The 25772-nt window shown below is 37.2% G+C and overlaps 1 protein-coding gene across 6 annotated transcripts in view; it reads right to left on the minus strand.

The window, feature by feature from the left end:
* Positions 1-25772, minus strand: part of TTC3 (tetratricopeptide repeat domain 3) — a 116967-nt gene that overhangs the window by 1679 nt on the left and 89516 nt on the right. For 5 of the 6 annotated variants that reach the window (XM_058825478.1, XM_058825477.1, XM_058825481.1 and 2 more), the window contains 16 exons: positions 24877-24933; positions 23806-23882; positions 23538-23693; positions 21072-21921; positions 19741-19806; positions 18039-18188; positions 16157-16296; positions 14211-14279; positions 13532-13628; positions 11187-11287; positions 5623-5716; positions 4866-4964; positions 1180-1583; positions 639-750; positions 359-556; positions 72-161 (listed from right to left, as the gene is read on the minus strand). In XM_058825478.1, the coding sequence (XP_058681461.1) occupies positions 72-161; positions 359-556; positions 639-750; positions 1180-1583; positions 4866-4964; positions 5623-5716; positions 11187-11287; positions 13532-13628; positions 14211-14279; positions 16157-16296; positions 18039-18188; positions 19741-19806; positions 21072-21921; positions 23538-23693; positions 23806-23882; positions 24877-24933 (2760 nt within the window). The remainder of the gene's footprint in view (positions 1-71; positions 162-358; positions 557-638; positions 751-1179; positions 1584-4865; positions 4965-5622; positions 5717-11186; positions 11288-13531; positions 13629-14210; positions 14280-16156; positions 16297-18038; positions 18189-19740; positions 19807-21071; positions 21922-23537; positions 23694-23805; positions 23883-24876; positions 24934-25772) is intronic. The other variant, XM_058825479.1, reaches the window with a different exon arrangement.

The following is a 25772-nucleotide window of genomic DNA, read 5'->3' on the forward strand; positions in this document are numbered from 1 at the left end:
CAGAACTCAAGGGTCAGGGGAGGGAATGGGGTTGTGTTTGAGGTGGGGATCAGGACAGGAGCAGAGCTCACCTCTCTGTGGAAGTGATGGCCACACTCGAGCTCACAGCAGTCACTGCTCAGCTCATCGTGACAGATGCTGCAGGGATCCTCACTGCAGGCCTGCCCAGGACAGGAACACTCAGAGATTTCAAAATCAGCAATTAACCAGCACATTCTACTCAATTAACAAAGTCATTAACTTTAACCAAGTCTATTAAAGCTTTTGTACACAAAATAAACCAGGCAATTATTTTTTTTCCAGGATTATTTTGTGTCTTGTACAAAGCACATGGAAACAACCGAAACAACAAACTTACAGCACTGTCCTGCTTCCTCCACTTGGCTTTAGGGATTGCTCCAGCATTGCCCCAGGGCTGCAGGTTTGCCTGGGAGGGGTTTTTACCACCGGAGGCTTTGGGGGCAGAGCCGGGGCCGATTCCATCCAAGGGCACTTCCCTGGCCCGGGCTGGGGCAGCAGGGCCCGGGGAGTGCAGGGCTCTGCCCGCTGCAGGGGCCTGCACAGAGAGAGGAGCTGTGTCCCGGGGCTGCGCTGCTCCGTTCCCCACGGCAGCAGGAGCAGCAGCCCCAGCCCGGTACCTTGAGCTGCTGGTCCAGGATGAGCTCCGTGGCCTTGCTGAGGAGCTCATCGGGGCTCAGGCTGCTCCCGTTTCTCCTCTGCACCTCCATGATGGAGGCCATGAGCTCCGAGCTGCAGGGACAGGAGAGGCAGGGTCAGGGAGAGCACTGCAGGCTCCCCGTGTGATCCCAGCAGGATCCAAGAGAGCAGCATTCCCAGGAACTGCCCCCAGGGACCCCCAGTATCCAGGATGGAACCCTGAACAATCACCAGCATCGTGGAATGGGAGAGACCTGAAAGCCACCCAGTGCCACCCCTGCCATGGCAGGGACACCTCCCAATGCCCAACCTGGCCTTGGGCACTGCCAGGGATGCAGGGGTGGAATTCCATGCCAGCCCTGCCCGCCCTGCCAGGGAACAATTCCTCATTGCCAAGATCCCACCCAGCCCTGCCCTCTGGCAGTTTAAACCATTCCCCCTTCTCCCAAGAAAATAAATTCTCCCTGCCCTTCACCCCTGCCTGTCCCCCCCTTGTTTCACAGCACTCCTTCCCCCCAGTACCTGCTGCAGTTTGAGAAGATACTCTGGAGCTGGGCTAAAATATTTCCAATTTTTTTTGGAAGCTTTTTGTTGGTTGGAATTGCAGGCGGCCTCTGTTGCAGAGCTGAGGGATCCTGGCCGGGCTGGACATGCTGGGAGTTACCCCCAGAAGCTCCTGGTGGGCAGGAGGGTGGGATTTCAGTGGGATGTGATCCCTCTGGAGCTCGGGGATGTTTGTCTGGAGCTTTCCCAGGGCCAGGAGAAGCCTCAGGGGCTGCCTTGGCTCCGCTCGGTGCTGGCAGGGGAGGCTGGGCTGGAGCTTTTCCATCAGAGGTGGGGAACGCAGGGAGGGCACCGGGAGGTGCAGGTGCTGAGGAGTAGGTGACAATGGCAGGGTCACACATGGGAGCTCTGGGTGGCATTGCCTAGGAAACAAACACATTTCACAGGAAATTAGAACACATTTCTAATTAAAACAAATTCAGCGTTTGCAGTGGGAATTGTGGCAGGTTTGGTCGTGCCCGGGATCTCAAAGGTGACCCCAGCTTATCCTAAAAACTCCCTGACATCAGGGCACTTGTTTGACCTCATGGTTAATTCTCTTCTAAAAGGTCACTCTGCTGTTGCTGCAGAATAAATAAATAAATTCCAAATGCACAACAAGAAGCACAAAAGTTGCTCTTTCTCAGTAAATTGGTGGTGATTAAGCTGTCCCTGTATTCTGTGTCAATAAATAGAAAGGACAGATCTAAAAATAAGTGGGGAATTATGCAGGAGAGCAAGGGTGGAACTTGCAGAAACCCAGAAAAAGTGAAATAACCATCTCAAATGTTAGACCAGAGCCTTGAATCTAAATTACACCCAGACCAAAAAAAAAAAAGAAAATCACAAACCAAGATTTTCACAGAGAAAATAAAAAGGCTTAAAAAATTAGAGGGGTGAGAAGAAACTGCTTTGGTTTGAAGGAAGCTGGAGGAGGAGCTGTTGGGCCATGAGAAAATGTCTGTGGACAGAATTTCTCAGAATTTCTGGGGCTGTTCTCATTCCAGATGCACTCCCAGAAATGGCTCAGCTCCTCCTGCCTCACCTGAGCTTGGTGTTTGCCATCAGGGACACACAGAGCTGCAGGAATTCCTCTGGGAAAGCTTCCCCATGGATGGAAAGGGAGCTCAGGGAGCTCTGCAGTGCCCATCCCTGCAGGTGTGCCCTGGGGGTGGCACTGAGTGCTCTGGGCTGGGGACAAGGTGCCCATGGGGCACAGCTGGCACTGCGTGGGAGCCTCAGGGATTTGGGAATTCTGCACAATGGGGCTTATCCCAAGGATTTGGGGGCTGTTCAGCCTGGAGAAGGCTCCAGAGAGCCCCTTGCAGTGCCTCAAGAAGAGCTGGGGACAGACTGGGGATGGAAGATGGATGGACAGGACACAGGGACTGGCCTTGAGCTGAGGGAGGGCAGGGCTGGATGGGATTTTGAGGAATTGTTCCCTGGCAGGGCTGGGATGGAATTCCACCCCTGGATCCCTGGCAGTGCCCAAGGCCAGGCTGGACACTGGGAGGTGCCAGGGCTCCTGACGATTTTAAGGTCCCCTCCAAGCCAAACCACGCCGGAATCGTCGGATTTTGGTGCCACAGGAAGCCTACAATGGCCAAACCCCTCAGGGAGGCATTTCCCACGCTGAGCAGCCCGAGGCTCTCCAGGAGCTGGGGTGTGAATGTGCTGCCCCTGCCCTGCCCAGCTCAGCCCCGCTCCTCTGGAGCTGCAGAGCCACCCCGGGGTGTCCCTGGTGAGGCTGCAGCTGTGAGGGTTTGTGTGGGACACTCACCACAGTTTGTGTGGGACACTCACCACAGTTTGTGTGGGACACTCACCACAGTTTGTGTGGGACACTCTCACCACAGTTTGTGTGGGACACTCACCACAGTTTGTGTGGGACACTCTCACCACAGTTTGTGTGGGACACTCACCACAGTTTGTGTGGGACACTCTCACCGCAGTTTGTGTGGGACTCTCACCACAGTTTGTGTGGGACACCGCAGTTTGTGTGGGACACTCTCACCGCAGTTTGTGTGGGACTCTCACCACAGTTTGTGTGGGACACTCACCGCAGTTTGTGTGGGACACTCTCACCAGTTTGTGTGGGACACTCACCACAGTTTGCGTGGGACACCACAGTTTGTGTGGGACACTCACCACAGTTTGTGTGGGACACTCTCACCACAGTTTGTGTGGGACACTCACCACAGTTTGTGTGGGACACTCACCACAGTTTGTGTGGGACTCTCACCACAGTTTGTGTGGGACACTCTCACCACAGTTTGTGTGGGACACTCACCACAGTTTGTGTGGGACACTCACCACAGTTTGTGTGGGACACCCCGCAGTTTGTGTGGGACACTCACCGCAGTTTGTGTGGGACACCACAGTTTGTGTGGGACACTCACCACAGTTTGTGTGGGACACTCACCACAGTTTGTGTGGGACACCACAGTTTGTGTGGGACACTCACCACAGTTTGTGTGGGACTCTCACCACAGTTTGTGTGGGACACTCACCACAGTTTGTGTGGGACACCACAGTTTGTGTGGGACACTCACCACAGTTTGTGTGGGACACTCACCACAGTTTGTGTGGGACACCCCGCAGTTTGTGTGGGACACTCTCACCACAGTTTGTGTGGGACACTCACCACAGTTTGTGTGGGACACTCACCGCAGTTTGTGTGGGACTCTCACCGCAGTTTGTGTGGGACTCTCACCACAGTTTGTGTGGGACACTCACCACAGTTTGTGTGGGACTCTCACCACAGTTTGTGTGGGACACTCTCACCACAGTTTGTGTGGGACACTCACCACAGTTTGTGTGGGACACTCTCACCACAGTTTGTGTGGGACACTCACCACAGTTTGTGTGGGACACCCCGCAGTTTGTGTGGGACACTCACCGCAGTTTGTGTGGGACACCACAGTTTGTGTGGGACACTCACCACAGTTTGTGTGGGACACCACAGTTTGTGTGGGACACTCACCACAGTTTGTGTGGGACACTCACCACAGTTTGTGTGGGACACTCACCACAGTTTGTGTGGGACACTCTCACCACAGTTTGTGTGGGACACTCACCACAGTTTGTGTGGGACACTCTCACCGCAGTTTGTGTGGGACTCTCACCACAGTTTGTGTGGGACACTCACCGCAGTTTGTGTGGGACACTCTCACCAGTTTGTGTGGGACACTCACCACAGTTTGCGTGGGACACCACAGTTTGTGTGGGACACTCACCACAGTTTGTGTGGGACACTCACCACAGTTTGTGTGGGACACTCACCACAGTTTGTGTGGGACACCCCGCAGTTTGTGTGGGACACTCACCACAGTTTGTGTGGGACACTCACCACAGTTTGTGTGGGACACCCCGCAGTTTGTGTGGGACACTCTCACCACAGTTTGTGTGGGACACTCTCACCACAGTTTGTGTGGGACACTCACCACAGTTTGTGTGGGACACTCACCACAGTTTGTGTGGGACACTCACCGCAGTTTGTGTGGGACACCACAGTTTGTGTGGGACACTCACCACAGTTTGTGTGGGACACCACAGTTTGTGTGGGACACTCACCACAGTTTGTGTGGGACACTCACCACAGTTTGTGTGGGACACTCACCACAGTTTGTGTGGGACACTCACCGCAGTCTGTGTGGGACACTCACCACAAACCCCTGGGGCCAGGCAAAATCCACAACCTCCACTCTGCTGAGGCAGCCCCGGGCCCCCTTCCTCACCAGCTCCATCTTCTCCTCATACTCAGCCTGCAGGAGCAAAAACAACAACAACAACAAATCCTCCAGAGCAGCAGCCCGAGCTCCCTCCTCAGCAAAAATCACATTTGACACTGGGCTTCTCCCTGGGGTTGTTTTGATTTTTAAATTTTTTGTGGGTTTTTTTGTTTTGTTTTGGGTTTTTTTTGGTTTTTTTTTAAGAAGCTCCACGGATTTCAAACGGTGACCAACAAAAATAACAGACTTGCTAATGTGGTGTAGCGGTTTGGAATAGGAGCAAATCTAGGGAAGTGATGCAAAAATCTTTAAATTAAATGAAAATTAAATTAAATTTAAATTACACTAAAATTTTAAAATTAGCATCAAATAAAATATTAGAATTCATAAAATTTCAAACTAATGAACCAAAACCACTACAGGTGGAGACCCAATTTTAAAGCAAGTGTACAAAGGGCAGATTTTTGCCTTTAGAAAATTAAAATTTATTAATTTATTTATTAATTAAAAAATTAATACATCCACTAGAAATTCCCAGCCAGGACTCCAACCTGCCTCTTTCTTTTGTAATTAAAACAATTCCCCTCAGCATTTGGAGCACAAGCTGCTGGTGTGTCAAAAACCAAAGTTATTTAATGCTTCCATTTCCAAAGTTCAGCTGAGAAGCTGCTGGAGAGAAATGAAATTTTACCTCAACTTTTTCCAGTTGTTTCTTGACATTTGATATAAATATTTCCCAGGAATCAATCTGGGACTTCAACACAGGAGCTGCAGAAGCTGAGCTGCTGGAATATTGAGGTTCACAGTTAAACTCCAACGTTCCTGTTATTTTTATTTTTATCACCACTTCCTCCCTCAACCACTGGTCCCAGTTCAAGTTCTCAAGGGGTTTCAGGTTAAAATCAGCGTTTGTATTTCATATAAATATTATATATTCGCTCTAACTACATAAATAAAAACTATATCATGATAGATCATAAAAAAATTATATAGTAATTAATTAACAACTGATCCCAGTTCAAGTTCTCAAGGGATTTCAGGTTAAAATCAGCATTTATATTTCATATAAATACGATATATTCACTCTAACTACATAAATAAAAACTATAGTTAATATCATGATAGATTATAAAAAATTATATAGTAATTAATTAAAAATTGATCCCAGTTCAAGTTTTCAAGGGATTTCAGGTTAAAATCAGCGTTTGTATTTCATATAAATATTATATATTCGCTCTAACCACATAAATAAAAACTATATCATGATAGATCATAAAAAAATTATATAGTAATTAATTAACAACTGATCCCAGTTCAAGTTCTCAAGGGATTTCAGGTTAAAATCAGCATTTATATTTCATATAAATACGATATATTCACTCTAACTACATAAATAAAAACTATAGTTAATATCATGATAGATTATAAAAAATTATATAGTAATTAATTAAAAATTGATCCCAGTTCAAGTTTTCAAGGGATTTCAGGTTAAAATCAGCATTTGTATTTCATATAAATATTATATATTCGCTCTAACCACATAAATAAAAACTATATCATGATAGATCATAAAAAAATTATATAGTAATTAATTAAAAATTGATCCCAGTTCAAGTTCTCAAGGGATTTCAGGTTAAAATCAGTATTTATATTTCATATAAATACTATATATTCACTCTAACTACATAAATAAAAACTATAGTTAATATCATGATAGATTATAAAAAAATTATATATAGTAATTAATTAATAATTGATCCCAGTTCAAGTTTTCAAGGGATTTCAGGTTAAAATCAGCATTTATATTTCATATAAATACTATATATTCACTCTAACCACATAAATAAAAACTATAGTTAATATCATGATAGATTATAAAAAAATTATATAGTAATTAATTAACAATTGATCCCAGTTCAAGTTTTCAAGTATAATAAATACTATATAATAAATAATAAATAGAGAAATATATAGTAAACATAAATACATAAATATATATTTAGTAAATAATTAACAATTAATCCCAGTTGAAGTTTTCAAGGGATTTCAGGTTAAAATCAGTTACACCACAGCCCTTTTCCAGGGACACTGGGCAGGAATAACTGGAATTATTATTATTATTATTATTATTATTATTATTATTATTATTATTATTATTATTATTATTATTATTATTATTATTACCCAGATAATCTGATTTTCCCAGCTCAGAAGGACACAAGGATAAGGATGAGATTCAATTTTCAGCTGAATTTTGTTTGTGGAAATATTACTTACCCCACACTGTGTGCGGTTTTATATTATTATTATTATTATTATTATTATTATTATTACAATATATTCAATATAACCAGATAAAATAAAAACTATAGTAGATATAATTATAGAATATAAAATAAATACTATATAGTAAATAATTAACAATTAATCCCAGTTCAAGTTTACAAGGGATTTCAGGTTACAATCAGTTACACTGTCCTTTTCCAGGGACACTGGGCAAGAATAACTGCAGTAATAATAATAATAATAATAATAATAATAATAATAATAGTAGTAGTAGTAGTAGTAGTATTCAGATAATCTGATTTTCCCAGCTCAGAAAGACACAAGGATAAGGATGAGAATCAATTTTCAGCTGAATTTTGTTTTGGGGCAATATTATTTACCCCAACTCTGTGAGCTTTATTATTATTATTATTATTATTATTATTATTATTATTATTATTATTATTAATTCAACATAACTACATAAAACTATAGTAGATATAATTATAAAATATAAAATAAGTACTATATAGTAAATAATTAACAATTAATCCCAGTTCAAGTTCTCAAGGGATTTCAGGTTAAAATCAGTTAAACTGCAGCCCTTTTCCAGGGACACTGGGCAGGAATTACTGGAATTACTATTATTATTATTATTATTATTATTATTACCCAGATAATCTGATTTTCCCAGCTCAGAAGGACACAAGGATAAGGATGAGAATCAATTTTCAGCTGAATTTTGTTTTGGGGCAATATTATTTACCTCCAATTTTGTGCACTTTTATACTACTACTACTACTACTATTATTATTATTATTATTATTATTATTATTATTATTATTATTATTATTATTATTATTATTATTACCCAGATAATCTGATTTTCCCAGCTCAGAAGGACACAAGGATAAGGATGAGAATCAATTTTCAGCTGAATTTTGTTTTGGGGCAATATTATTTACCTCAACTCTGTGAGCTTTTATACTACTACATCTATTGTTATTATATTTAATATAAGTACTATATCTTCAATATCACTACAGAAAATAGAAACTATAGTTGGTATAATTATAGAATATAATTATATAAATATATAAAAATAAATGTTATATAGCAAATAATTAACAATTAATCCCAGTTCAAGTTTTCAAGGGATTTCAGGTTAAAATCAGTTAAACTGCAGCCCTTTTCCAGGGACACTGGGCAAGAATAACTGCAGTAATAATAATAATAATAATAATAATAATAATAATAATAGTAGTAGTAGTAGTAGTAATAGTAGTATTCAGATAATCTGATTTTCCCAGCTCAGAAGGACACAAGGATAAGGATGAGAATCAATTTTCAGCTGAATTTTGTTTGGGGCAATATTATTTACCCCAACTCTGTGAGCTTTTATATTATTATTATTATTATTATTATTATTATTATTATTATTATTATTATTACAATATATTCAACATAACTACATAAAACCGTAGTAGATAAAATTATAGAATATAAAATAAATACTATATACTAAATAATTAACAATTAATCCCAGTTCAAGTTTTCAAGGGATTTCAGGTTAAAATCAGTTAAACTGCAGCCCTTTTCCAGGGACACTGGGCAGGAATTACTGGAATTACTATTATTATTATTATTATTATTATTATTACCCAGATAATCTGATTTTCCCAGCTCAGAAGGACACAAGGATAAGGATGAGAATCAATTTTCAGCTGAATTTTGTTTGGGGCAATATTATTTACCTCCAATTTTGTGCACTTTTATACTACTACTACCACTACTATTATTATTATTATTATTATTATTATTATTATTATTACCCAGATAATCTGATTTTCCCAGCTCAGAAAGACACAAGGATAAGGATGAGAATCAATTTTCAGCTGAATTTTGTTTGGGGCAATATTATTTACCCCAACTCTGTGAGCTTTTATACTACTACATCTATTGTTATTATATTTAATATAAGTACTATATCTTCAATATCACTACAGAAAATAGAAACTATAGTTGGTATAATTATAGAATATAATTATATAAATATATAAAAATAAATGTTATATAGCAAATAATTAACAATTAATCCCAGTTCAAGTTTTCAAGGGATTTCAGGTTAAAATCAGTTAAACTGCAGCCCTTTTCCAGGGACACTGGGCAGGAATAACTGCAGTAATAATAATAATAATAATAATAATAATAATAATAATAATAATAGTAGTAGTAGTAGTAGTAATAGTAGTATTCAGATAATCTGATTTTCCCAGCTCAGAAGGACACAAGGACAAGGATGAGAATCAATTTTCAGCTGAATTTTGTTTGGGGCAATATTATTTACCCCAACTCTGTGAGCTTTTATATTATTATTATTATTATTATTATTATTATTATTATTATTATTATTATTATTATTATTATTACAATATATTCAACATAACTACATAAAACTGTAGTAGATAAAATTATAGAATATAAAATAAATACTATATACTAAATAATTAACAATCCCAGTTCAAGTTTTCAAGGGATTTCAGGTTAAAATCAGTTCAACTGCAGCCCTTTTCCAGGGATACTGGGCAAGAATAACTGCAATAGTAATAATAATGATAATAATAATAATAATAATAATAATAATAATAATAATAGTAGTAGTAGTAGTAGTAGTAATAGTAGTATTCAGATAATCTGATTTTCCCAGCTCAGAAAGACACAAGGATAAGGATGAGAATCAATTTTCAGCTGAATTTTGTTTTGGGGCAATATTATTTACCCCAACTCTGTGAGCTTTATTATTATTATTATTATTATTATTATTATTATTATTAATTCAACATAACTACATAAAACTATAGTAGATATAATTATAAAATATAAAATAAGTACTATATAGTAAATAATTAACAATTAATCCCAGTTCAAGTTCTCAAGGGATTTCAGGTTAAAATCAGTTAAACTGCAGCCCTTTTCCAGGGACACTGGGCAGGAATTACTGGAATTACTATTATTATTATTATTATTATTATTATTACCCAGATAATCTGATTTTCCCAGCTCAGAAGGACACAAGGATAAGGATGAGAATCAATTTTCAGCTGAATTTTGTTTTGGGGCAATATTATTTACCTCCAATTTTGTGCACTTTTATACTACTACTACTACTACTACTATTATTATTATTATTATTATTATTATTATTACCCAGATAATCTGATTTTCCCAGCTCAGAAGGACACAAGGATAAGGATGAGAATCAATTTTCAGCTGAATTTTGTTTTGGGGCAATATTATTTACCCCAACTCTGTGAGCTTTATTATTATTATTATTATTATTATTATTATTATTATTATTATTATTATTAATTCAACATAACTACATAAAACTATAGTAGATATAATTATAAAATATAAAATAAGTACTATATAGTAAATAATTAACAATTAATCCCAGTTCAAGTTCTCAAGGGATTTCAGGTTAAAATCAGTTAAACTGCAGCCCTTTTCCAGGGACACTGGGCAGGAATTACTGGAATTACTATTATTATTATTATTATTATTATTATTATTATTACCCAGATAATCTGATTTTCCCAGCTCAGAAGGACACAAGGACAAGGATGAGAATCAATTTTCAGCTGAATTTTGTTTGGGGCAATATTATTTACCTCCAATTTTGTGCACTTTTATACTACTACTACTACTACTACTATTATTATTATTATTATTATTATTATTATTATTACCCAGATAATCTGATTTTCCCAGCTCAGAAGGACACAAGGATAAGGATGAGAATCAATTTTCAGCTGAATTTTGTTTTGGGGCAATATTATTTACCCCCAACTCTGTGCAAATAATAACAATAACAGCAATAACAATACAAAATAAAGAGTACAGTGGATACAGTCACAGAACACAAAATAAATAAGTAAAATAAATAAGTAAACACAAAATAAATAAAAATAAGCGGTGGAGGAGCAGGACCTGGCCAGCGCCTGCAGCGCCCGGAGCTTTCCCTCTGCCTTGGCCATGGTGCCCCTGAGCTTCCAGCTCTCCGTCTCCTTCCAGGTCTGCAGCACGGACACCTGGGGCAAAAAGAGAACAAAAATAAACCAAACAAAACAAAACCGAGCAAAAAAAACCCCAAACAAACAAACAGCAACTGCCCAAAAACCCCCGCGAAAAAACATGTAAAATCGCAAAAAATCCCCCCTCAACCAAAAAAAAAAACAAAACAAAAAGGAAAAAAAAAAACCCAAAAAGCAAAATGAAAATCCCCCCCAAAAAACAAACAAACAAAAAACCCCCAAATCCTAAAATCCCCAAAAACACAAATAATCCCCCCCAAAAAACAAACAAACAAAACCCCCCCCCAAATCCTAAAATCCCCAAAAACACAAAAAATACCTCCAAAAACAAAACAGAAAAAAAACCCCAAATCCTAAAATCCCCAAAAACACAAAAAATCCCCCCAAAAAACAAACAAACAAAAAACCCCCAAATCCTAAAATCCCCAAAAACACAAAAATTCCCCCCTAAAAAACAAACAAACAAAAAAATCCCCCCAAATCCTAAAATCCCCAAAAACACAAAAATTCCCCCCTAAAAACAAACAAACAAAAAACCCCCAAATCCTAAAATCCCCAAAAACACAAATAATCCCCCCCAAAAAACAAACAAACAAAAATCCCCCAAATCCTAAAATCCCCAAAAACACAAAAATTCCCCCCTAAAAAACAAACAAACAAAAAAATCCCCCCAAATCCTAAAATCCCCAAAAACACAAAAATTCCCCCCTAAAAACAAACAAACAAAAAACCCCCAAATCCTAAAATCCCCAAAAAACCAAAAAATCCCCCCCAAAAAACAAACAAACAAACCCCCCCCCAAATCCTAAAATCCCCAAAAACACAAAAATTCCCCCCTAAAAACAAACAAACAAAAAACCCCCAAATCCTAAAATCCCCAAAAAACCAAAAAATCCCCCCCAAAAAACAAACAAACAAACCCCCCCCAAATCCTAAAATCCCCAAAATCACAAATAATCCCCCCCAAAAAACAAACAAACAAACAAAAACACCCCAAATCCTAAAATCCCCAAAAACACAAAAAATACCTCCAAAAACAAAACAGAAAAATCCCCCCAAATCCTAAAATCCCCAAAAACACAAAAAATCCCCCCCAAAAACAAACAAACAAAAAACCCCCAAATCCTAAAATCCCCAAAAACACAAAAAATACCTCCAAAAACAAAACAGAAAAAAAACCCCAAATCCTAAAATCCCCCAAAACACAAAAAATCCCCCCCAAAAAACAAACAAACAAAAAAAACACCCCAAATCCTAAAATCCCCAAAAAACCAAAAAATCCCCCCCAAAAAACAAACAAACAAACCCCCCCCCAAATCCTAAAATCCCCAAAAACACAAATAATCCCCCCCAAAAAACAAACAAACAAAAATCCCCCAAATCCTAAAATCCCCAAAATCACAAATAATCCCCCCCAAGAAACAAACAAACAAACAAAAAACCCCCAAATCCTAAAATCCCCAAAAACACAAAAAATCCCTCCAAAAACAAAACAGAAAAATCCCCCCAAATCCTAAAATCCCCAAAAAACCAAAAAATCCCCCCCAAAAAACAAACAAACAAAAAAAACACCCCAAATCCTAAAATCCCCAAAAACACAAAAAATCCCTCCAAAAACAAAACAGAAAAAAAACCCCACCCCAAACAAAAACACCACAAAAAACCCCAAAAAATAAAACAGAGAAAACCCCCAAAACCCCCCAAAAAACCAAACCAAAAAACAACAAAAAACCCCACACAAAACCACAAAAAAAACCCCCAAAAAACAAAACAGAAAAAAAGCCCCAAAAAAACCCCACCCCAAAGAAAAACACCACAAAAAACCCCCAAAAAATAAAAGAGAAAAAACCCCCCAAACCCCCCAAAAAACCAAACCAAAACAACCCCAAACCAAAAACAACAAAAAACCCCACACAAAACCACAACAAAAAACCCCAAAAAACAAAACAGAAAAAAACCCACTAAAAATACAAAAAACCTCCACCAAAACAAAGTTAAAAAATAAGGAAAAAAAGAGATAAAACCTTCAATCAGGTTTTAATAAAAATTTAAACAAGATTTTGAGGATGCAAAGTGCACACAATGGTTCCTAAATTGAGGAATTTCCAAGCGCAATTTCCATCCCTGATATTTCCAATATTTATCAACATTATTTAAATAATTTCCCCACTTCAATCAGCACAACCCCAGCTGTAAAAAACAGATTTTTTAAGGATTTTTTTGTTGTTTTTTTTTTTGTACCTCTGCTTGAACAGCTCTTTTCTCACACTCCTGGCTCTCATTCTGACTCTTTTTTATCAGCTCTTCCAGTTTGCCTTTCTCATTAGCAAATTTCTTACTGGGAAAGGAAAAGAAAATGAAATATTTGAGTAGCATTAACAGTATTTAAAATTTATGCATTTTTAGGGTTTTTTTTTTACAGCTACTCAGTGTCATGTAATTAATGGAAATGTATGAGAGTATAATTTCATTTATTCTAAATATCAATATTTATTCAAAGCAAGTAAAAGCAAACTAAGAGGAAGAAATTTGGGTTAAAGGGTTGATTTTCCCCCAAACCTTTACCCAGAGTGAGGCAGAAAAATGTAAATATTTTTTATCAGCTCTTCCAGTTTGCCTTTCTCATTAGCAAATTTCTTACTGGGAAAGGAAAAGAAAATGAAATATTTGAGTAGCATTAACAGTATTTAAAATTTATGCTATTTAAGGTTTGTTTTTTTTTTTTACAGCTACTCAGTGTCATGTAATTAATGGAAATGTATGAGAGTATAATTTCATTTATTCTAAATATCAATATTTATTCAAAGCAAGTAAAAGAAAAGAGGAAGAAATTTGGGTTAAAGTGTTGATTTTCCCCCAAACCTTTACCCAGAGAGAGGCAGAAAAATGTAAATATTGCTGGCAGGGACATGAGTTTTACCTGGCCTTCAGAAATGTCTTTACACTTGCATGATATTGCTTTTCCTTCTCATCAATGCTCTTCAAATACCTGCAGGAATGAAAGATTGGTGGAGTTTATTGTGGAAAAGGTTTGTTGGTAAATCTGGGACACGTTCCTCTGTAACAATCTGTATTATTTAATTGTTTAATCCCGCAGGAATTATGGAATTCCCAGCCCTGGGGCGTCCCTGGGACAGTGGGAGGAGTGGAAATAAATGGTTTTTTAGGTCCATCCCAACCCAAAATATTCTAAATTTTAACCTAAATCCATTTAAATGGATTCTATTCTAATTGCAGCAACCTGGGACAGTGGGAGGAGTGGAAATAAATGGTTTTTTAGGTCCATCCCAACTTAAACTATTCTAAATTCTATTCTAAATCCATTTAACTGGATTCTATTGTAATTGGAGCAACCTGGGACAGTGGGAGGAGTGGAAATAAATGGTTTTTTAGGTCCATCCCAACCCAAACTACTCTAAATTCTGTTCTAAATCCATTTAAATGGTTTCTATTCTAATTGGAACAACCTGGGACAGTGGGAGGAGTGGAAATAAATGGTTTTTTAGGTCCATCCCAACCCAAACTACTCTAAATTTTAACCTAAATCCATTTAACTGGATTCTATTGTAATTGGAGCAACCTGGGACAGTGGGAGGAGTGGAAATAAATGGTTTTTTAGGTCCATCCCAACCCAAACTATTCTAAATTTTATTCTAAATCCATTTAAATGGATTCTATTGTAATTGGAGCAACCTGGGACAGTGGGAGGAATGGAAATAAATGGTTTTTTAGGTCCATCCCAACCCAAACTATTCTAAATTTTAACCTAAATCCATTTAAATGGATTCTATTGTAATTGGAGCAACCTGGGACAGTGGGAGGAGTGGAAATAAATGGTTTTTAATGATCCATCCCAACCCAAACTATCCTAAATTTTAATCTAAATCCATTTAAATGGATTCTATTGTAACTGGAGCAACCTGGGACAGTGGGAGGAGTGGAAATAAATGGTTTTTAATGATCCATCCCAACCCAAACTACTCTAAATTCTGTTCTAAATCCATTTAAATGGATTCTATTCTAATTGGAGCAACCTGGGACAGTGGGAGGAATGGAAATAAATGGTTTTTTAGGTCCATCCCAACCCAAACTATTCTAAATTTTAACCTAAATCCATTTAACTGGATTCTATTGTAATTGGAGCAACCTGGGACAGTGGGAGGAGTGGAAATAAATGGTTTTTAGGTCCATCCCAACCCAAACTATTCTAAATTTTAACCTAAATCCATTTAAATGGATTCTATTCTAAATAGATTTCAATTTATTGCTAATAAAGCAGTGATTAAGACAAAACCAGGCTGATGATTTTTTTTCAGGAGAGATTTGGCCCAAACTATTTAAGTAAGATAAAACAAAGATAAAACAATTAAAGATAATTCAAGGACCACAGTCTGGGCTCTATAAACTGAGAGGACACGGAAACACAGAAGGAATTGTCAAATCTGATTAGGAGAATTATTGCTAAATTGGGTTCATCAGTTATCTCCAAGCTACTTTAGATGTTTGCCTGTAATTTGCCAAAAAAATTCAAAATAAATGGCCACGCCCATGTTGCAGCCTAATCCTGGCTGCTTTCCCAGATTCCCTCAGGGATTTCTGGAGGTTTCAGCCTGTCACAGTGAGGGGTGTGACATGGAAACACAGAAGGAATTGTCAAATCTGATTAGGAGAATTATTGCTAAATTGGGTTCATCAGTTATCTCCAAGCTACTTTAGATGTTTGCCTGTAATTTGCCAAAAAAATTCAAAATAAATGGCCACGCCCATGTTGCAGCCTAATCCTGGCTGCTTTCCCAGATTCCCTCAGGGATTTCTGGAGGTTTCAGCCTGTCACAGTGAGGGGTGTGAATCCATTTCCAGCCGCACCTCTCGTTGGTGTCTGAGTGGTTTTTAGCTGTGCCCCTCAGTGCTTTTAAATTCTCTCGATTCTCCTTCTTCTCCTGCTGCCATTTCTTCATTTGTGCTTCTGAGTCTTGGTGGAACCAATCCAGCTCATTCTGGGACACCTGAGGGCAGAGAAGAAACAAGTTCAGCTCTGGAAATTGGGGTTTATTCAGGTAACAGTTGGAGCAGACTGAGGGGATTTGACTCTTACTTAAAGTACTCCAATAGTAACTCAATTAAAACCAAAAATAACTATTAATATTACATTGCCAATAAATATAAATAAACAAGATAAACACCAAAAATACATTTTACAAGTTTTAAAGCAATACTTAATGTCCTTTATACATATATAAATATCAATATATATTGATATGTTTATACACATAAACATATATATGTTTATATCTATAAACAAATCAACAATAAACAACCAGAACTAACACACAACTTTACATTACACCTCAGTAAAACAGTTCATATTACAACTATATAAAACACAAAATCATCACTGTGATTTCTCACACATTTTAACCAAACAATTCAAATTTACCAACACCCATCAGTACTCTCCCAAGAATTAGAAGAACTACCTAATAGTTATAAAATAAATTCATAATTATTGCTACAAATCCTAAATCATGGATCAGGGATTTTAATTTATATCCACAGAATAAATTAGTAATTGCTGTTACAAATCCCAAACCAGGGATCAGTCAGGGAATGCTGGAATGGCTCAGGTGGGGAGGACAGAGATAAATCAACAATAGATACAAACATATAAACAATAAATATAACACTCCTTAGTAAAACAGTTCAAATTAAAACTATACAAAACACAAATCCATCACTGTGATTTCTCACACAATTGAACCAAACAACTCAAATTTACCAACACCCATCAGTACTCTCCCAAGAATCAGAAGAGCTACTTCATTCTACAAAATAAATTCATAATTATTGTTACAAATCCTAAATCAGGGATCAGGGATATTAATTTATATCTACAGAATAAATTAAAAATTACTGTTAAAAACCCCAAATCAGAGATCAGTTAAGGAATGCTGGAATGGTTGAGGTGAGGAGGACAAAAACAAATCAACAATAAACAATATAGCACACCTTCTAAAACAGTTCATATTACAAGTATACAAAACACAAATCCATCACTGTGATTTCTCACACAATTTAACCAAACAATTCAAATTTACCAACACCCATAAGTACTTTCCCAAGAATTAGAAGAGCTACTTCATATCTACAAAACAAATTCATAATTATTGTTACAAATCCCAAATCAGGGATCAGTCAGGGAATGCTGGAATGGGGAGGACAAAAACATATCAACAATAAATATAACAGACCTCAGTAAAACAGTTTATGTTACAAATGCGCTAGACACAAAAACAAACATCACTCTGATTTCTCACACAATTTAACCAAAGAACCCGAATTTACCAACACCCATCAGTACTCTTAGAAGAATGAGAAGAACTACCTTATATCTACAAAATAAATTAATAATTACTGTTAAAAAACCCAAATCAGGGATCAGTCAGGGAACGCTGGAATGGCGAGGACAAAAACATATCAACAATAAATATAACAGACCTCAGTAATACAGTTTATGTTACAAGTACACTAGACACAAAACACAAAAACATCACTCTGATTTCTCACACAATTTAACCAAAGAACCCGAATTTACCAACACCCATAGGTACTCTTAGAAGAATCAGAAGAACTACATTTTACCACCAAATAAATTCCCAATTGCTGCTAAAAGCCGCAGAGCAGGGGTGCGGGATGGCTGCGAGGACGGGACGTGCAGGGACTCCCCGGGCTGACCACGGCAATCCCTTACCTGGGTCTCCTCGAGGCTCTTCTTCAGGAGCCCTTCCAGAGCCGCGATTTCCTCCAAGCTCCTGCTCCGGGACTGCTCACATTTCACCTCTGCTTCCCCGAGCTGCTCCTGCAGCACCCGGTGCTCCTTCTCCACACGGAGAATGTCGCCCTGCAAATTAATCAGTTACAGAAACCACTGATAGAAACTCTGACTGATGCTCCCAGCTCAAGGGTCACAGCTCCTCACTTCCATCTCCCGCCACAGACATAAACCTGCCATGAACGCCTCTCTGAACTGTCTCCAGCCCAAATGGAATATTCAAACCCAGCTTTTGGGTGAGGAAACACCTCAAACATTCAGCATCTGAATAGCTTAGAATGAAACCGTCACTGTCACATTTTCTGGAAAAATCCTTTTGGCAGAATTTCTCTCCTGGGAAGCTGAGAAGCCTCAGAGAGAAATGATAACAATAATTATCTGATTTGCTGCTCCTGTGTTTGCTGCTTTGGAATGTGGCTGGAGATTGTTTGTCCAGCAGGTGAATGTTTGATTGGTTTCATGTGAATTGTTTTCAATTAATGACCAATCACCATCAGCTGTGTCAGACTCTGAGGACAATCACTTTTCATTATCATTCTTGTTAAACCTTCTGTCTGTATCCTTTCTCCTTCTTTTATATAGTTCTAGTATAGCATAACTATGATATGATATGATATAATATAATATAATATAATATAATATAATATATACTACAATACATACTATACTATAATATACTATAATACACTATATACTATAACATAATATACCATAACATAACATACTATAATATAATATACTATACTATACTATACTATAATATAATATAATATAAACTATACTATAATACATACTATACTATAATATACTATAATACACTATATACTATAACATAACATACTATAACATACTATAATATAATATATACTATACTATACTATAATATGCTATAATATAATATAATATAATATAATATAAACTATACTATAATATACTATAATACACTATATACTATAACATAATATACTATAACATAACATACTATAATATAATATAATATAATATAAGATAATATAATATAATATAATATATACTATGCTATAATACATACTATACTATAATATACTATACTATAATATACTATAATACACTATATACTATAACATAATATACTATAACATAACATACTATACTATACTATACTATACTATACTATAATATACTATAATATAATATAATATAAACTATAATACATACTATACTATAATATACTATAATATACTATAATATAATGTAATATAATGTAATGTAATGTAATGTAATGTAATATAATATAATATAATATAATATAATATAATATAATATAATATAATATATCAGCCTTCTAAGAACATGGACTCAGATTCTCAATTCCTCCTTCATTCTGGGGACATCACAAACTCAACATAAAACCATCAGAACAAGTATCAAATATCAGAGCAAAGCTCAAAAATCATTTCCTTGTGGGGCTGGGTGATGTTTCCAAGAACACCACAGAACACAAAAACAGCCAAACAGCCCAAAATATAAAATATCTGTTAAAACCTGTTGTTTTCAGAGAACTTTCATTTGACTGTTCAGTTTTTGGGCCTTCCTTTAACGTCCCTCACGAGAAACGTACACCAGGATGCAAAGAACTTACTTGTTGATTTTCAAATGGATGGAAAGGCAAAGTATTGGTTTCCCTATTAGCAACTTCCTGATTTACCTAGAACACAAAAAATATTAGAATTTAATTAAAAATCTTCTCTGTTCATAGATGAGCTGCTCTGGTTTGGAGCTTTTGTACCTCACTGAGGGTTTTATAAATCCAACTCTAATCCAGGCCTAGAAATGATGCAGGAAAACATTGTGGAGCTGTTTCTGAATGGAATTTTTAATTTTCTTTCCCTGATTTCATTGACCATGAGCAATTCCACGAAGTTCTGTGGGTCTTTAAACAAAGCCATGCTTTAAATGTCTGAAAAATGAAGTTTTGCAGGGAGTGTCTCGCCCTCCTAGAGAGTGAGAAGGTTCCCCCTGAGCCTTCTCTTCCCCACAAATCCAAATCCTCAGAAGTTGTGGAAATGAAAATAAATCCCTGAACTCATCACAACAGGAAAAAAATAACGACACAGAATGACTTTGCTTCATCTCTAAAGTGAAGCTGAAAGTTCTGTGCAGCAGTTCCCTGTGTGATACCCAGGGAAAAAAGAGCTGCAAAAACTTCAGGAACAACGAAATTCAGTGAGCAGCTTTGAAGAGTTACAAATGAAAAATGAATAATCACAGAAACTGAAAGTTCTCAGGAATCACTGAATGGTTTGGGTTGGAAGGGACATTAAAACTCATCCAGTGCCAGCCCTGCCATGTGGAAAGGTTTAATTTTAGTTCATGAACTGGGCCTGGAATCTCTAAGTCTGGGGTAAAAACACAACAGTGGGAGAGCTCTACACCAGGGATACCACAGGGATTTTCAGTAGGAGTCGTGTAGGGAGAGAGAGGAGATGCAAACCTGAATTAGGCATGGAAGGGACCTGAAAATCACCCAGGGCAGGGACACCTCCCACTGTCCCCTCCCAGCCCCAGTGTCCAGCCTGGCCTTGGGCACTGCCAGGGATCCAGGGATGGAATTTCACCCCAGCCCTTCCCCACCTTCACAGGCAGGAAACTGTCCCTAATATCTGACCTAAAGCTGTAATTTCTCAGTGTGGAGCCATTCCCTGTGTGCTGTCCCTGCATCCCCTGGCAATTGTCTCTCTCCAGCTTTCCTGGGGCTCCTCCAGGCCCTGCAAGGCCACCCTGAGCTCAGCCCAAAGCTTCTCCTGTGCAGGTGAGCAATGCCAGCTGTGCCAACCTTTCCTGCCAGCACAGGAATATCCTGAAACTCACCCAGTGCCACCCCTGCCATGGCAGGGACACCTCCCTCTGTCCCAGGCTGCTCCTATAAAATATAACCTATAAAATCTCCCCAGCATTTTTCCCACTCCTTACCTGCACTGCCACCATCTTTGTGTGAGGATTGCTCTTCATCCCGCCTTTATTTTTCTTTCCATTTTCCTTTTTCACACATTTATCACCCTCAGCTTCATCCGAGCCATTTGGTAAAGCAGAATCCTTTTTATCCAAGTTCTCCAATTGGCCCCAAGGGCCTTTGTACTCCTGGATTTCACCTGGCACAAAAAGCTCAGGGCTGCATTTCCCAGCTGGGATTGCTGAGTGCAGATGTTCCTGAGGAGCTGCAGCATCAGCATAAATAAAGCCAGCCTGGGCCAGGGGCAATATTCCATACTGATAACCCCAGGAGCTCTGAGGTAAAAACACAGCCGGGACCGCGGGCTCGAAGCCTTTCAGTAAAACACCTGAAAACGGAGCCTGGCTTTCCACGAAATCAATATTTTGGTTTTTTAGAGGATTTCCAGGAGTGCAGGGAGCAGGGAAGGAGCAGGGGAAATATTGCTGGGTGTGATAATCTGATAAATCAGGAGCTGCTGCCAAAGGGGCATCCACGGGGTACGAGAGAGGTCTGAACTCCTGGGCATAGGGATTCAGGGGCAGCTTGCTGTGGGCAGGATTCCCCTGGCATTCCCCAGGTGGATTTGCATCTTTATTTTCTTTATTTTCATTTCTGCTTGGATCTCCCTCAAAAAGGGCCGAGTGCTTCTTCAGGCCAATCAGATTGTCCACCATGATGAACCGAAGGGATTTCAGTAGGAAGGCCTCCAGGCCGCCGCCATCTTCCACCACCTTCCGCGTCTCCTCAGGGAAATTTTCATATTCCCCAATCAGCAGTTTATTATTAATTTCCAGAGGGCCATGTTGTTCCAAGATTTGAGAGAAATAACTTCAAAAAAAATTATTAAAATTAATTCAGGTTTTTTTATCCATGCCTTCAATCCATTTAATCCATTCCTTCAATCCATTTAATCCATTCTTTCACAGACACGCCACACCCACCAGGATTCCAATTAATCCAGAATTATTCAAATTAATTCAAGTTTTTTCATCCATTCCTTCAATCCATTTAATCCATTCCTTCAATCCATTTAATCCACTCCTTCACAGACACGCCACACCCACCAGGATTCCAATTAATCCAGAATTATTCAAATTAATTCAAGTTTTTTCATCCATGCCTTCAATCCATTTAATCCACTCCTTCATAGACACGCCACACCCACCAGGATTCCAATTAATCCAGAATTATTAAAATTAATTCAAGTTTTTTCATCCATGCCTTCAATCCATTTAATCCACTCCTTCATAGACACGCCACACCCACCAGGATTCCAATTAATCCAGAATTATTCAAATTAATTCAAGTTTTTTCATCCATTCCTTCAATCCATTTAATCCACTCCTTCATAGACACGCCACACCCACCAGGATTCCAATTAATCCCAAAAATTATTAAAATTATGAAGTAAAATTCAACCCCCTGAAGCTCCCAAACACAGAAATTGATACTCACTCTCATAAATTCTCAGAGATTGGATCATACCACACCCACCAGGATTCCAATTAATCCAGAATTATTCAAATTAATTCAAGTTTTTTCATCCATGCCTTCAATCCATTTAATCCACTCCTTCATAGACACGCCACACCCACCAGGATTGCAATTAATCCCAAAAATTATTAAAATTATGAAGTAAAATTCAACCCCCTGAAGCTCCCAAACACAGAAAAAAATTGATACTCACTCTCATAAATTCTCAGAGATTGGATCACACCACACCCACCAGGATTCCAATTAATCCAGAATTAATAAAATTAATTCTAGTTTTTTCATTCATTCCTTCAATCCATTTAATCCACTCCTTCATAGACACGCCACACCCACCAGGATTCCAATTAATCCAGAATTATTCAAATTAATTCAAGTTTTTTCATCCATTCCTTCAATCCATTCAATCCACTCCTTCATAGACACGCCACACCCACCAGGATTCCAATTAATCCACAATTATTCAAATTAATTCAAGTTTTTTCATCCATTCCTTCAATCCATTTAATCCACTCCTTCATAGACACGCCACACCCACCAGGATTCCAATTAATCCAGAATTATTCAAATTAATTCAAGGTTTTTCATCCATTCCTTCAATCCATTTAATCCACTCCTTCATAGACACGCCACACCCACCAGGATTCCAATTAATCCCAAAAATTATTAAAATTAATTCAAGTTTTTTTATCCATGCCTTCAATCCATTTAATCCATTCCTTCAATCCATTCAATCCACTCCTTCATAGACACGCCACACCCACCAGGATTCCAATTAATCCAGAATTATTCAAATTAATTCAAGTTTTTTCATCCATTCCTTCAATCCATTTAATCCACTCCTTCATAGACACGCCACACCCACCAGGATTCCAATTAATCCCAAAAATTATTAAAATTATGAAGTAAAATTCAACCCCCTGAAGCTCCCAAACCCAGAAATTGATACTCACTCATATAAATTCTCCGAGATTGGATCTGGATTATAATTATTATTAATCTGATAATTGTTACTATTTGCAATATTATAGCGAGCTTCGAATTCCTCCAGTTGATCCTGGAGATGTTCTGGGACTACAAAGGGATTTTCATTTGGAAAATCTCTGTACCTTAAAAATCAGAGAAAAAAAAATCATCAAGTTAAGCCAGCCTTGGTGTTTTAAAGGGATTTTTCTCCTGCAGTTTGGAGTTTGGGCAATAAAAGCAGAATCAAATACTCACACATTATTTTCTTCTATAAATATCTTCTCTTCCTCTCGTGGTGCTGTACTAACTCCACTGGATAATACTAAAATAGACTAATTAAAAACAGATTTATTTTAGTTTTTACCTCACAAAAACTCATGGAACATAATCCACTGCAAAGACCAGGAGTAACTTATTTACACTGAATTTTGTTCTTTAAAATCATCACGTTCATTATGAACTGCAAAATTTCCAGAAATTATCAGTGCTAAGCCACAGCTTAATGAATTCTTAATTTAAATTTATCAATTACTTCTTCAGAATTTATTTGGGAAAAAATTGGGATATTCAGCCTCAAATCCCTCTTTTTTTTAATGAATTTCATCAAAATTTAATTAAACTTTCTTTTAAATTTGAGGCTGTAACAAATTTACCACAAACAGGAATTATCTCTAATTCCACATGTCACTCTGGTTATTATTATATCTGTCTATACCATTAAAGACATTTAAGTTGTCTTTATTTTTATTATCTAAAAATTTAGAAATACACAAATAAATGCACCTAAGTCAGAAAAATTAGTCCTGAGGAAAAAAATCTGAAGTTTACTCTTGAAATTCTAGAAAAATGATAAAGAGGTGAGGGCATGAGGTTTTCAATAAAGCAAAATCCTCCAAAAGGCAGCAGAAAACTCAGGCAGAATAATATTCCAACAAACTCCATAAAATAATGAATAATTAATAACATTCCTGAGCCTGAAATGGAGATTTTGAACCAAATTCCCATCTTCCCACATGGAAAATTAAAATCACAACAAATAATTCAGAATTAAGCCAGCAGAAGGTGCCTCCAGTCAGAGCCAAAGTGAGTCATAAATAAATTTAAAAATTGCTTTTATACTGATAAATTTTAACAAAATGGTATAATTTAAATATTAACAGCTTAATTTTACTTCAGGAAAAGCCACTTCAGGAAGGAGTTTCCTCAGGATATTTACAAAAACAGCTCCCATCCACCTGAATGCCAGAAATTCTAAAAAAAAATCCCAATTTTAGGTGGGTTTTTGGTAGTAAATAAATGGTACCTGCTTGGTGCAAAGTTACTGACCTTTGAATCTTTCAAATTCTTCTTCCTGTTTTTATTTTTAACTTTGATTTCATTATTCTGAAACAGAAAAGAAAATGAAGGCACAGGATTGGCAATGTTGCTTCAGTTTTCCAAGGAAGACAAAGATGGAGGAACTGAAATTTGAATTATTCTTTAGCAGGACTGGGATTACCCAAGAACAGAATAATTAATAATTACAGGTTATCCCAACACTGAAATCAAAGCAGTTTTCTCGTGCTGGTTTTTATTTCATTCTTGGATTTTCCCAATTCATGAAATGAAAAAGCAAAAAAAAAAAAACCCCAAAATCTGAATTTTATTAATGTGTACATTTAAAAATCTGAATTTTATTAATGTGCACATTAAAAATTCTGCATTTCATTAACATGTACATTTAAAATTCTGCGTTTCATTAATATGTAGATTTTTAAAAATCTGCATTTCATTAAGATGTACATTAAAAATTCTGCCTCTCCTTATCATCTACATTAAAAATTCTGCACTTCATTATCTTCTACATTTAAAATTCTTCATTTTACTAATGTAGACTTTAAAATTCTGCATTTTTTAATATGTGCATTACAAAGTCTGCATTTTATTAATGTGCACATTAAAAGTTCTGAATTTTATTAATGTGTGCATTAAAAAATGCATTTTATTCATGTGTACATTTAAATGTCTTCATTTTATTAATGTGCAAATTAAAAATTCTGCATTTTTTTAGCGTGCACACTAAAAATTCTGAATTTCTTAATATGTACATGAATTAACTCTAAAGCTTTATTGTGAATCAAAAGTAAATCCTGGATTTGTAAAGTAAATTTAACTGCAGGCAAGAACTTCAATGAGGGTTCCTAAAACACAGAATTAACTGAAATCCAAAATCTATTTCTGCC

The sequence above is a fragment of the Ammospiza caudacuta genome, chromosome 2 (genome assembly GCF_027887145.1).
Source record: "Ammospiza caudacuta isolate bAmmCau1 chromosome 2, bAmmCau1.pri, whole genome shotgun sequence".
Classification (NCBI taxonomy): Eukaryota; Metazoa; Chordata; class Aves; order Passeriformes; family Passerellidae; genus Ammospiza; species Ammospiza caudacuta.